At 42.4% G+C, this 14,315-nt stretch overlaps 1 protein-coding gene across 2 annotated transcripts in view; it reads left to right on the top strand.

The window, feature by feature from the left end:
• The window catches only part of BMAL1 (basic helix-loop-helix ARNT like 1), a 415,934-nt gene that overhangs the window by 74,249 nt on the left and 327,370 nt on the right, over positions 1 to 14,315 (top strand). For both annotated transcript variants that reach the window (XM_086955926.1, XM_086955924.1), the window contains exon 5: positions 13,591 to 13,629. In XM_086955926.1, coding sequence (XP_086812052.1) covers positions 13,591 to 13,629 — 39 coding nt within the window. The remainder of the gene's footprint in view (positions 1 to 13,590; positions 13,630 to 14,315) is intronic.

Genomic DNA, 14,315 nt, shown 5'->3' with positions numbered 1-14,315 from the left:
TGTCGTGTCCCCATGTATGGGGAGGTTGTGAGCGTGACCACCTTTCTTTATTGCATTGGTCTTTATTCACTTAAACCATGCTGTTTCTGTAAGGGAGGGGGATGAGGCATGTAGTAGTAACGTTTAGCATCTCATTGTATTTCTGCTCATGCTAATGATACCTCATGTCGTACATTATTATATTTCTGTATCTCATTCTGTACTTTCAAGCAAATGTTATATTTGAGGTATCTTGCCTATCTTTCTCTCTATTCTGTTGTCTTTCCCTAAGGAAAGAGGATGTGTAGTAACCTACTTCTCTACTGTTACTCCACTGAATAGAATGCCCATGACATGACATGACATGACATAATAGAATGCCTGGGTGACTCTCTGGCTCATAGTGTCGGTTAGTCAACTGTAACAAGATGAAATCCGGTGAAACCAGGTTGGATTAAAACTCAAATCTTATTTATTGGAAACAAGATCTTCAGCCACAGCGCAGAGCAGTACGTTCCCTTGGATCACGATCATCAACTGACACAGCTGATCCAATCCTCGGTAACCCACACTCCAACCACAATACATAGCCGGCATTCCTAACGTGGTTACATACATAGCATTCCAACAATCCTAACGTGGTTACATACTAAACATTCCCCGATCAACTCAGGCTGAGCTGCTTGGAGCCTGCTTCTGGTGGGGCTTTACCTATACTTCCTATCTTCTCCTACTCATCTATCCTAGAAGGAATCTACAATAAAGGATTATCTAACTATACAGCTGGACTGTGTATCTTTCTTTACTACATGATGTCACAGTGATTTGGCTTGGTTCCAAACCGGAGCCTCCATTTGGATGAATCTCGTTGGACTGGCTGGGACGTGATAGTCTAGTTACAGTCTAGGTTTGATTCAAGCAGTACTTTTAAGCCTCCCTCCCTGGCTCCCTTTGCCATATCTCCTCTTCTGTGCCCTACCTATCCTGCCTACTGTGCCAGAGGACTCCACTAGAAAAGTATGCCACCAACCATTCTGCTCCTTACAGCAGCAGTCACGCACGAAGCAGCTGCCCAACGGGTAGCAGAATTGGTGAGGAAACCAATCTGTTGAAAATAAATGACAAGAGTGCTGGCACTGTTCCTGAAACGAGACAAGTTAAATTAAGAGCTCAGAAATAGTATTTTATCAAGTTCCCAGCCTAGACTCTTATTTCTTTGTAGGAGTTAAAAGTTTCAATGCACCAGGTACGGCGGCTTAGTGGACTAATGTGTCTGCTGTATGGGCCTGTGTTTGACCTCATGGTTCAAATCCTGGGCGGTCCATTTAGCCTTTCATCCTTTTATGGTCGATAAAGTGAGTACCATTAAGTCGGGTGACAATAAGCATATGTTATTCTGCGCCAGAAACCCTTCTGGGTTACAAATGCACGTTATGTTCATGTTATAGAAAACTACATCATGATATTTTTTACAGTATATGATAGTAATAGTAAACTCTCGCATTGATCTAGGTGTGATGTTAGTAGCACACCAAGTTCTGTTTGTCTTGTATTTCTAGTGCTCTGTTGCAGAAATACAAGCAGCAGAATGCAAGAAAAAAAGCAAAACAAGGCTTGACGATCTACCTACATCACAAACTCTAGTTCCCCATTTATTTATGAGCTGGCTTGACAGCACATCTCTCACCATACCTTATGTAATCACAATAGCTTTAAGAAGCGCTACTTTGGAGAGGCTTCTGATCTTCCTATATGTTGATTACCTTAACTTCAGCATTTGATTGGGCAGACAATGTGTGCTTCCACTGCCTTGTTGAGAAGCTTATGCTCAATACTAGAGGCCTGAATTGGTTATGTTTACAAGCCAGTGAGGCCATATGTCAGATGTTGCACAAGAGTGACCAGCATATACAATTTTACTTCCCTATACATGTGACATACATCTTTTTAAGATATGGGTTGCACACAATTCATCCTCAAATTCTTTATATTTTTTTTAGAAAACTTCTTCATTCAAATCTTCATAAAATCAGATTTTTCAAGTAGCCAACACGTTTCATCTCCTCACAAGAGACTTCTTTAGGGCTTAATTAAATATTCGATCATCTAAGGCTGGTCATGTCCAACTGCGAACGCTCTATTGGGTCTCATGGGACTTGCGAACCAGCTACATTACAATTCTCTTTATCCTTATATCCGTATTTCTCCTGTTATTGTAGGCCACAATTTTTCAGGATATATGTCTCAAGCCTATGTTGGCATTCCAGTTTATTCCGGCCTATGTTGGCATCCCAATCTTTCAGCTCCGCGAGCAGCAACTTGTGTATGCAAGCTACTTGAAAAATCTTATTTTATGAAGGTTTGAATGTATATATGCCTGGTGACAAAGTTTATGCTTAGTATGGTAAGCTAGTGTGCGTTATGGTTACAAGTCAGTAATGAAGGCTACGTACTTTAATGCTTAATTGAAAAATGTTATGCCGGATGCATTATGTCTTTTTTGTTTATTACTAAAAACCCATGACAAAGGCAGAAGGGCTGACTTATTTACCGTGAAAAATATATGTTAAAGACAGTAGGTCTTTAAGGGAGTTTTGCCTTTGTTGCCCCCCTCCCTTTTGACAATCCCAGGGGGGAGAATATTTATTTTGGTCATTCTTGTGTAGCATCTTGAGAGGGGTTTTATATTAATTTGCCAAGTATTATTTTATACATGTGTGTAATATAATGTATTGCTCTTGGCGCAATAGTTATTTTTTATTGCAAGCATATGTCACAAAATGAAAGGTAAAAAACATATAGTAATCTTAATGTGGCAGTCGCACGCTTGCAATAATTGTAAAATGAAAAACATTCCCTGATGTGGCCACTTTACTAGTGATGTTTATTCAATACCAACTTTCAGTTTCACCATTTAATTTAATATTATTTGTGAAGGATACAAGAATAAATCATCACATAACCAAGCACTAAAATTGTGGCCAACTTTAATTTTTTGATATGGAGGCAATATAAATAGCCGATATTTAAAGTTAATATAACAAATAACTAAAGTAAAGCACACTGTGAACCAGATTTGCCACTGAAATAAAAGGAACTATCTTAGGTGGATGTGAACAATGTGCAAAGGTTTTGTGCAGTCACTCAAAGTGAAGTTAGCCTGTAGGTAAGGTGGGCTGATCCATCGCACCATGCGGGATGCTGTGGTAAGGTGAATCGAATTATAACAGTTTAAAGGACCAATGAATGAAGTCCACATACGATACCTCCCTCTATCGATGTGTATTTTGTAGTACTGTTTTTAGAAACAGTAGCTTGGCGAGACAGAAAAAGCTGTCTTGAAGGTCAGACTTAAAATTTACAAAACTTACTTTGGGTCAGGCCTCTTCAGCCATTGGTCTGTTTAAATGTCTTTCACATTCTGTTTCCGCCCATGAAGACTTATAGCATCTCTGTACTGGGGTGAATGTATGACATTGTTCGCAATTCCGTCCATCATTTGTTCTGTTTGCATTTGTCACCCCGTGTGGGAAGGGTATGGCCAGACGTGTGTCCCGTGTCAAGGTAGCCTGGCTGATGAGGGGTGAAACCCTAAAACCGGTCCTAGGATGCTTGTTTTCAGTCCAGGGGAATACCTGGCTTGGCACTTCGGGCTGAACTGTTCTCATGGAGAACAGGGTCAAGACTGATTTGTATATGGCTGGGTCTAAACTTGAATGGAATGGGGAGCAAATAAAGAATGGATTTAGGCCTAGTTCTATGTACTGGGGTAGATGTGTGGCATTATTTAGCATTCTGTCCATCATTTGTTCATTTTGCATTTATCGCCCTGAGTGAGATGGGTATGCCCCGATGTGGGTCCTGTGCTCTCCATTCCACTGGAATTAAGCTAGCCTGGCTGATGAGGGATGAAACCCTGAAACCTGTCCTATGATGCTTGTTTCCAGTGCAGGGAGGACCTGGCTTGGTAGTTCGGGCTGGACTATTCCCATGGGGAATAGGGTCAAGACTGATTTGAATATGGCTAAGTCTAAACTGGAATGGCAATAGGAAGCAAAAAAGCGATGGATTTAGGCCCAGAGATCTGTACTGGGGTGAATGTATGACATTGTTCAGAATTATGTCCATCATTTGTTCTTTTGGCTTAAAGCATCGGGCAAAAGGCTATCCCTTTTCAGCCATTGGTCTTTTTGTACTCTTTGAGACAACATTTTGCATGGTCACATGTGCACATCTGCATGAAACTGATTGTACCTTATTGCAAAGGAGTGTGCACTAGTCACTTTAGTTTAGCATTTTCTCCTTTTATAGGCACCCATTTTTTGTTTCCTTCACTTTTACTTTTTTTTTTTTTTGGGAAGTGCCTTGTAGCTCCCTAGAAAATGGTAATGGATCATTTGCTTACTATTCATTTATTCTGAAGTGCACTGCATCCCTCATCGCCCCTGTTTTTAAACCAGGAGAGCATCTTGAAAGGTGTTGCCCATAATCTAGCAAGTTTTACCCATTCCAAGGTGACCGCCACATTCACAAGCAACATATGGACCATCTTGGATCAGTACAGCATTTAATCGCTCTTCACAATACCATTTCATTTTTAATTGCTCACTGCTATGTTAAATGTTTTACTTATTCTCAATTACAGCCACATCCCCACCAAGTTCACATGATAGCATTTTTCTTTTTTCTTTTATTCTTGCATATGTTTGTTGGGTTGGTGTATGTTTTATTGTGGGTGGGTGACTGGATGAAAGCAAGAAGGAGTCAGTGGGTGGATGAATGGATGTTTGAGTGCAAGGTTGAGTGACAGAATACTTATATCTTGAGGCGTAAAAGAGGACTTTCAGTTATAAGTCAGATCTATTTGCATTGCCAGTGCTCATTTTAAAGCTAGCCTTGTGATACTTTCAAAGATGTTCTTCAGTAAGCACGTCTTTATTCACGAGCCAAAGCGTATAAAGAAAGACTTTTTTATTAAGTAAGAAGGTAACATTACTAGCTCTTTCTCAAGACCTTCCACAAACAGCACAATATAGAACAAGCTGTGTGAACCTTTGTTTTCTACCCTCATTCTCCAGACGGCGGAGCCTTCAAGTATAAAGTAACTAGAAGCCTTAAGAAATGTTTGCAAGCAGAATATAACTGTGCTTTATTTGCAGCATGTTACTACCGCCACTACAGTGACATTTATCTGTAGCTTGACTTTTGATGCTCTGTCATTCATCAGCTGGCCCCTAACATACTGACACTTTGAATAAAGACGAAATGTAAGAGAAGAACACGATGTCTTCTAGGTCAGCCAAGGAACATTATTTTTCAACTCGCGAACCATAAAGCAGTCTGACAGATTTATTACATTTATCCATCAATGGCCTTCCTCCGCAGCACCACAACTTGCATGATGGCCTGGTGCTAACACCAGTGGCTGGCGCTCATCCTGGCAGCGTGTGGTTGAGGTGAGCAACCCTCACCCTGGCTGTGAGAGTGCCTTCCTAAGACGTTAGGCCCCAACACTTATTTTATTTAGGAAATTTGATGACAATGGCCCTGCTCTTGGTACCTCCCGCATGGTCTGTAACCCTACTAATATTTGCAAATCGCACCATATATATACAGTCACACTCACCATATATCCAAATATTTATTAGAAAAATATGTATAACTGTATCCTCTTTTGATTAGCATTCAAAATGTAACACTTATACAGCCATTCCTATAAGCGCTGATATTACATGATGTTGTATCCCAGATGCTGGGCTTCTGAGATTGATCATCAGTGTACAAGCATTGTTAAAAAAAATCATTAAAGCCAACACGGGCTTCACGGTTGTGAGACATTTCTTTGGGGCTACAAAATGACACTACTAATGCTTCCTGATTTCATTCTTCAGTTTTTCACTGATTTTCATTGATCATTCTCATCTATACCTGGTCAATATTGTTCTCCGACCAACCAAAATGTCTCCTTTAATTTTATATTGTTTGATCCCCATGCATAATGGGGCTTGTCAGACCACAAGTCCATCACTAGACATTGCATACAGAATCTAGTGATCCAAAGAAATTCCTTGCGCCCGACTTCACTCCAGTGTTACCAGATAATCACTGATCAAAATCACTTATCTTCAAATGTCCATGCCACTTAGGAACATTTCTAATAAATATTTAGGAATATGGGGGCATATTATCAAGAACTTCAATAAAATTATCGCTGTTTTAACGGCAGGAAACTGCAGCTAAAACGGCGATAAGGGGCTTGATAATATATCCTTGTGAATTCACATAGCAGCCCAGGTTCTGGTGTTAACCTGGGCTGCTATGGGAATACACAAGGGCATATTATCAAGCCCATTATCACCGTTCTTGATAATATGCCCCATGGTAATTGTGACTTGTATATTTCTTTGAAAATGTACAATCATTGAGGATGTTGCTCCCCATGAATGTACCTGTTACTCTGAAAATCTTACTCATTTTGGTTTACATATTAGGCACAGTTCTATTCTACAGTTTGAAACACCCATTTACACACACCCTGGATGCCCACTTCCCCAAAAGAACAACTAGCTGGAGAGGAAAATGAGAGCACCAAAGTCTTTAGACGCAGTACATGCAGGCAGTGACCGGGACCAATGATGGAAGTGGGTGGCAGCTTCATAAAAAGCTTCAGGCCAAGGTGCTTTTTTTACAATACAAATAAGGCACTCGGTTCGAGCAAGGATTACACAAAAATACTGGCACGCAATGTATTATTGGCATGAATTTATTCCTGATTTTTTTGGTCCGCAGTTTTAGCATAGTGCAGCAACAGAGTTTTCATCTAATGTTCATGTAAAGGGTATGTGTGTCATCTGAGACGCCCCTTCAAATTTTACAGGGGCTGTTAGTAGTCCGATGAATGGAAAACACAATAGGTGTACGGCTATTGCTATCTCTTCTAACTTTCTCCGTGATCAAATTGTTGGTAGCTTTCTTCCTTTTGAAAAGGCGTTCTATTCGACTGTTGCAATAATCAGCCAGATTCCAGTGGGACAGTTGCTAAAACGTTTCTGGAGAAATCCTTCTCTGAATAGAAATAGCATTACAAGTTTTCATTTAGGAAAATTAATTACATTTGTCTTTACGAAGGGACCTAAGCCAGAGTTTCTTTCATATTAGCAACCTCTATACAAGTGATAAGACCTTGAAGCACAATTAATTTTGATGGTGTTGGACCTGGCCCTCTCTGCAGGGTCGCCCTCAAAATATTTGCCTTTACCCTCCACATTTTTCTACCTTGTTTTGCTGGTATTAGTACTCGGGCATTTACTCCTTCTAACCAGTGGTATAGTGCTTGTGCTCTCTCCTTTAAAATTGTTAGATTGGCTTATGCCCAATCAGCATATTTAATTTACTACTAAGTTCCTAGTAAAGTGGCACTCCATGTCCCCAGGACCAGTGAATTACAGGCTACTAGTGGTCCTGCAGTACTGATTGTGCCATCCACTTAACTAGTGCTTGAAATATTTCTCAGGCCTGTCATTGCAGAGCCAATGTGTGTAGGTTTAAACTGCCATTCTGACCTGACAAAATATACATTTTTCCAAACCAAAGCCTTCCTTTTTAATACATATAAGCCACCCGTAGGGTGGCCCTGAACAGCCCAGAAGGCAGGGTGTAATGTATTTAAAAAGAGGACATGTACAAAAATGCTTAAATTAGTGTTTTACTACTGCAAGACCTATCTCTCCCAGGATAACATTGAAGGTGCCTTATTACATGTTATAAGTGCAGTTTCCAAACAGGAAGAGATAACCAGTTCATGTTTTGGTGTCTGTGGACTCCCAATTTAATATCGTAACTTATGGTGAAGTCGTATTTTAAATTGCAGTCCTGAAAATCGCACTTTTAGAAAGTTGGCATTTTCTTGCCTTAGCCATCTGGTACCTGTAGCCTGACTTTGGTCACATGGCTGGGTGTATGTGACAGGTGATCTCCCAGACATTCACACAGTAGAGGGATTAGGTGTGCCTGAATGGGTTATCAACTGGCAGGATGGGGAGGTAGAGCTGAGCACAGCCCCACTTGAAACTGAATAGGCTCTGCTCTGCCTTCACACAAAGGTCTAATGACCCTGCATTGCCACTTCAGCCAGATGGGAGCCAAGATAAGGGAGGCAGGGAATTCCTTACACTTCAAAACTACTGTTTAGAAGCTTCTCCCACCTTCCAGAACCAGGGCATCAGGGTATAAAAGATGGACCTCATGCACCACCAATTCAGTACACTCCTGTAACTGTGGATATTCTTCCAGGAAGAAGGACTGCTGCGCTGCTGAAGGACTGGCACTCTTGTGGACTGCCCTCTGCTGGAAACCTACTTTGCTGTGCTGACTTGCTGCCCTCTTGCCTGGCTAAGAACGACTGGACCTGTATCACTTAAACCCAGATCCCAGAATGACTCCAAGGGATTTTTGGCTGGCCTCCTGATCTGAAGTCTCAGGGATATAACAGGCTTCCATAACCTTGCATGTGCACCTGGACTCTGCCATCTGTGAGTCTACCCTGCCAGGTTGTGCCACCACAGACCTGGACCACTGGAAGAAGGCTTTAGGTGCTTTGCCTGTGTCTGTGGACCTAGCAGGACTGATGCATTAGCTCTGATGTGCAGCGCAAACCTGAGCAGAACAGACTCATCTGTGCCCCTGTAAGGATCGAAACCATTGCAAAGACCCGCAGCGCGGCCACAGCCCGCATCGCCTTCAGAGCCACCTCTTTGCGACGCATCCTCGGCGCAGGCACTCCCATCTCTCGTTGACAATAGCCTTAACGAGGGACTCCCCGTCGCTGCTGCACAGCTCTCCAGAATTGACGCATCGCCCCGACTGCGCACCACATCCCTGCCGCTGGTCTTTGCATTGTAAGCACCGTTAACGGCACCGTTGATAAAACAGGACCTCACATGGCAGCCTTGACACATCTCGGAACTGACGCATCGCTGCTGCTGCGCAACTCATCTTTGATGCAGATCCATGCAATGGTCCGCAAGCCAGGATTTAAGGAACTCTGTTCAGTAGGCCTAACTGGGTTCCAGTAGCTGGCACCCGCTCCATTGGGGTTGTCCTGAGCTTGTGACTTTCACCCCGTCCAAAGCAATACCAAAGGGGATGATGGACGGAGCGTTTGAGCAAATCAAACACTAACCCCCAGTCAACTTATCTGGGTTTAATCCATCATCATCATTGTTTAGCTCACTCCAACACCCCAGTTCAGACATGGCAATATGCAAATCAGTCTGACCCTATGCCTCGTGGGATCAGTCCAGCCCGAACTGCCAAGCCATGTCTTCCCTGGACTGGAAACAAGCATGGGGCACAGGGTCAAGACTGATTTGCATATGGCTGGGTTCAAACTGGAATGGCATGGTGAGCAAAAGAACTATGGATTTAGGCCCAGATCTCTGTACTGGGGTAAATGGATGACATTGTTCTGCATTCGGTCCATCAACTGTTGTTTTTGCATTTGTCACCGCAAGTGGGACTGCTATGCTCAGACGTGAGACCCGTGCTCTCCATGCCACTGGAATCAAGCTATCCTGGCTGATGAGGGCATGTTTCCAGTCCAGGGAGGACCCGGCTTGGCAGTTCGGGCTGGACTGTTCCCATGGGGCACAGGATCAAGACTGATTTGCATATGGCTGGGTTCAAACTGGAATGGCATGGTGAGCAAACAAACAATGGATTTAGACCCAGATCTCTGTCCTGGGGTGAACGTATAACATCGTTCTGCATTCTGTCCATCAACAGTTGTTTTTTTGCATTTCTCCCAGTCCAGCATGACCAGATATCCACAGTTGCTGCTTTACGCCTTTTGGCACTATTTTCTCAAAAAAACCTTACAAACCAATATCTTAGGTACTACTAATTGTATTTGTTTCGTTCTGGTCCTGATTTCTGTATTAAATTATGTTTTTCTAACCCTCTTGTGGGCTTCTTTTGTGGTGTGTTTTCACTATGTTACTGTTTGAAGTGTTATACAAATACTTTACACATTGCCTCCAAGTTAAACCTTAATTTCTGGGTATGTGTGTGCCTCACCCTGACAAGAATTGTGTGTTTTGCTTTTCACCCTATGTGGGAAGGGTATGCCCAGACGTGGGTCCCATGCTCACAAAGCCACTGGAGTCAAGCTATCCTGGCTGAAGACGGCTCATAGACAGAAACCAGTCCTAGGATGCTTGATTCCGGTCCAGGGAAGACATGGCTTGGCAGTTCGGGCTGGACTGTTCCCATGAGGCACATTGTCAAGACTGATTTGCATATGGCCATGTCTGAACTGGGGTGGCTTGGTGAGCAAAATAAGGATGGATTAAACCCAAATCTGTGACTGGGGGTGAGTGTTTTGCCATTGTGCAACATTCCATCCATCATCTTGTGTGTTTTGCTTTTCACCCTATGTGGGAAGGGTATGTCCAGACGTGGGTCCTGTGCTCACAAGGCCACTGGAGTCAAGCTATCCTGGCTGAGGACGGCTGATAGCCAGAAACGGTCCTAGAATGCTTGATTCCGGTCCAGGGAAGACATGGCTTAGCAGTTCGGGCTGGACTGTTCCCATGAGGCACAGTGTCAGAACTGATGTGCATATGGCCATGTCTGAACTGGGGTGGCTTGGTGAGTAAAATAACGATGGATTAAACCCAGATCTGTGACTGGGGGTGAGTGTTTTGCCATTGTGCAACATTTCATCCATCATCTTGTGTGTTTTGATGAGGGCTGAAAGCCCAAAACTGGTCCTAGGATACTTGTTTCCAGTCCAGGGAGGACCCGGCTTGGCAATTCGGGCTGCACTGTTCCCATGGGTCACAGGATCAAGACTGATTTGCATATGGCTGGGTTCAAACTGGAATGGCATGGTGAGCAAACAAACAGTGGATTTAGACCCAGATCTCTGTACTGGGGTGAATGTATGACATTGTTCTGCATTCTGTCCATCAACTGTTGTTTTTTTGCATTTCTCCCAGTCCAGCATGACCAGATGTCCACACTTGCTGCTTTACGCCTTTTGGCCCTATTTTCTCTAAAAAAACTTTACAAACCAATATCTTAGGTTCAACTAATTGTATTTGTTTAGTTCTAGTCTTGATTTCTGTATTAAATTATGTTTTTTCTAACCCTCTTGTGGGCTTCTTTTGTGGTGTGTTTTCACTGTGTTACTGTTTGAAGTGTTATACAAATACTTTACACATTGCCTCCAAGTTAAGCCTGACTCCTTTGTGCCAAGCTACCAGGAGCTTAAGCACAGGTTAATTTTTGGGTATGCGGGTGCCTCGCCCTGACAAGAATTGTGCTCCATGCTTGATCAGGTCTCACTCCCCAGTCCACCAACAACCCAATGTCATACAGAAGGCATTAAGGCAAAGTCGCAGTTGCAATCGCAACATAGGAGTTCGTCCTATACTCATGGAATAAGATATAGGGGGTCTTATATTTCAAACAGTATTTCCCATTCTGTGTCCATGGGGAAAATGCGATAGTACGTATGGTCCAGGGTTCCTTAGGCAAATGATTCCCAAGAGCAATAAAGGCTATTAATCCAACTACAGCTAATTTATCTAACTTGGCTTTCAAGTCCGGTCTCTTGGGGATTGTTGGATCTCAAACTTGTCATTGGAGCCTTTTATGGGATAAACGAGAAGAGTCTCAAGTATGTACTGTATACTGGTCATAATTGCTGTAATCCTGTTACAATCTGGAACTGGAACCCTTGTGTGGCATGATGGTTAATTTTTTCACCAATTTCAGTTCCAATAAAGAGAATTTCCCAGAAATGTTGGCCTCTTGGTTCTGGATCTACTTCGATTAACTGTGCTGTTTTTGTAAAAGATCACTTAAACAAATTGTATGCAGCGGGTTCCTAAAAGCATGTTCCTCTAGTGCAAAGCAAAGGGTCTTAATGTAAAGTGGTAGATTTTGTCACAGAGAGTGTACTTTAAAACAAAAAGGATTAGTCTTTAGCCTGTCTTGTACAAAAATACAAGTGGGTAAGTTTTGGTATTGTGCTCCGTCTTTGAAGGTGAGACTAATAGCTAATCATCTAGAGTCGCCCACAGGCAAAGTCAACTTGCGTAGCTCAATTAATTTATTGATAACTTCGCATGTGTGATTGTGGAAGTGGATGAATGGGATTGTGGAAGTGGATGAATGAGAAAAAGCTATTTTTTTAATGAATGAAGGAGTTACTGAGTGCACAGATAATTAATAGGTGAGCTGGTTCATGAATGATTGCACGATTGATTAAGTCAGTGTATTGCTTGGTAAATGCGTGAATGGATGGATGGTTCAAGAAGTGTTGCACCAGTATTATAGTCTGAAGCTTCAGACAGTAGTGGACATAAAGTTTTGAAAAGGCAAGAATTCGCATTATTATGCCAGGGCAAGCATAATGCCTGGATCAGCTTGATTGTAATGAGAATACCGACACAGTATCAATAGTTGCTATCTTTATGCGTGTTCTGATTTGTCCCATCACTTAGTGAGCCTAACAGCATGTTCAGTTTTTCAACATCATTTAATAATCCTAAATACACTTAAGTGACGGTTGTACATATAAGCCATGCAGATGTCACGCATATGCACACAATAATGTCAAGCATGCATAATGGAAAACGTAATAGCTACACTTCTAATGCTCGTCTCGGTTTTAATCCTGTGGCAGAGTGAGCATGGGACCCATGTCAGGGTGTACCAGTTCCATTTACGGTGTCTACTGCAACAAACCCCAAGGGGATGCTGAAATGCTGGGATTATTCTCAGCCATTGGCGATTGCCTGGCTGCATTCAAGACCATCTTTGATACTGTGCGATAGGGCACGAGCTCCACTCTGCTGCACCATGCTGAGGAGACCCAGGTGTGTTGAGAGAAATCTGGCGTTGCTTGCTCCATTCGAAGGAGACCTGGCCTGCAAGGTCTCAATTGTAGTACATGGACAGTTCGCCATCTGTGCACTGCGGGTGATGCTCTCCCTAGATGGGCAGTCAGTTGCTGACCTGCAGGGAGAGGCAGGGACGCGCATCATTGAATGGTTGACTTGAACTGACCCACCAGCTCCATCTGTATGTTTTTTGTTTTGACACAATCTTTGACAACCCAGCTAAGAGTAACTCTGAAAAACCTAAAAAGGCAGGGCTTTTTGGTAAAAATGTTTAATGTTGACTTAGTTGACTTCTGTCTTATCTGTAGTCATTTCCTAGTGCTGCAAGAACTAAGGGATGGGTGCACAATTTAAGCATTCAGTAGATAAGTGTAGGTTATCTAAATGAGAAGTGGAGCACCCGAGTGTCACATGGCCGTAGCTACTTCCCCTTAATTTGCAACTACAATAAATTTGGCAACCAAACTGGGCTTCCTGAATTATTTTGAGAGAGCAGTGTACTGAAGCATGGCAGAGCACCAATTTTACAGGGTGGAAACAATTTCGTTGTTAAAGGAACGACTTGCTGCATATGGTTGTGCTCTCTTTGTTTACTTTGCACTACATTTATTTGCTTAAAAACTGCAATCCATGAGTTACTTTCTTGGAGTATTTAAAGTATGTAAATATTTTTGCTGATGCCACAATTTCTTTTGTTTTTTAGACTCGAATACACAGACCAAGGTAGAATCAAAAATGCGAGGTAAGCATGTGTCTGCTGTGTATATTAGTGCTGGTCCATGTGCTAGGTACCTGTAGATTGCTTTCCCTGAACGTCGTAGTGTTGAAGGTCGTGCAGTGTGCACCAGCGACCCCTCTCTTTGTGGCTTTTTAATATTGTGAACTGTTATGTGATTGAAACCGAGAAGATGTGAAACAGCAGACCCACCAAGTATTTCGTTTCATGAAGTGTTGCACATCACTCTCAAAGAGTGTTTAATTATAGGGTCGAATCCAGTAGCCACTCCTATTAATATTTTGACAAAGGTACATTTGTTTTTATAAGAGGTCCGACATCTAATGACGCCTGTGCATCATCGTGTAAGCTCATATGGTGTGGCCTGCTTTGTTCCTGTGGCTGTAGATTTGTGTATTCACTCTATGAAAAAGCAGTTTCTTCAGTCCAAGGGCAGTAAGGACACTATTTCAGTAATTTCTCGGATTACTTAAGAGCGAGGGGATTTGTGTAGGTGGAGCAATTGGTCATGCCAGAGGCAGATAAAGCTGAATTTATGCACGCCTATCATCTAAATAATATTAATAAGGTACATTTCCAAGCAAGTAAGGCCTCTTTTTCGATAGGTGTGTCTGGTGGCGATTGTCTGCTTCAGTAGTGGCTGTGTGAGGTGTTAACTTTGAAGTGTAAACATTGTAAAGATTCTTATCAAT

The sequence above is a fragment of the Lissotriton vulgaris genome, chromosome 2_1 (genome assembly GCF_964263255.1).
Source record: "Lissotriton vulgaris chromosome 2_1, aLisVul1.2, whole genome shotgun sequence".
NCBI lineage: Eukaryota > Metazoa > Chordata > Amphibia > Caudata > Salamandridae > Lissotriton > Lissotriton vulgaris.
This window is presented reverse-complemented; position numbering and strand designations above follow the sequence as displayed.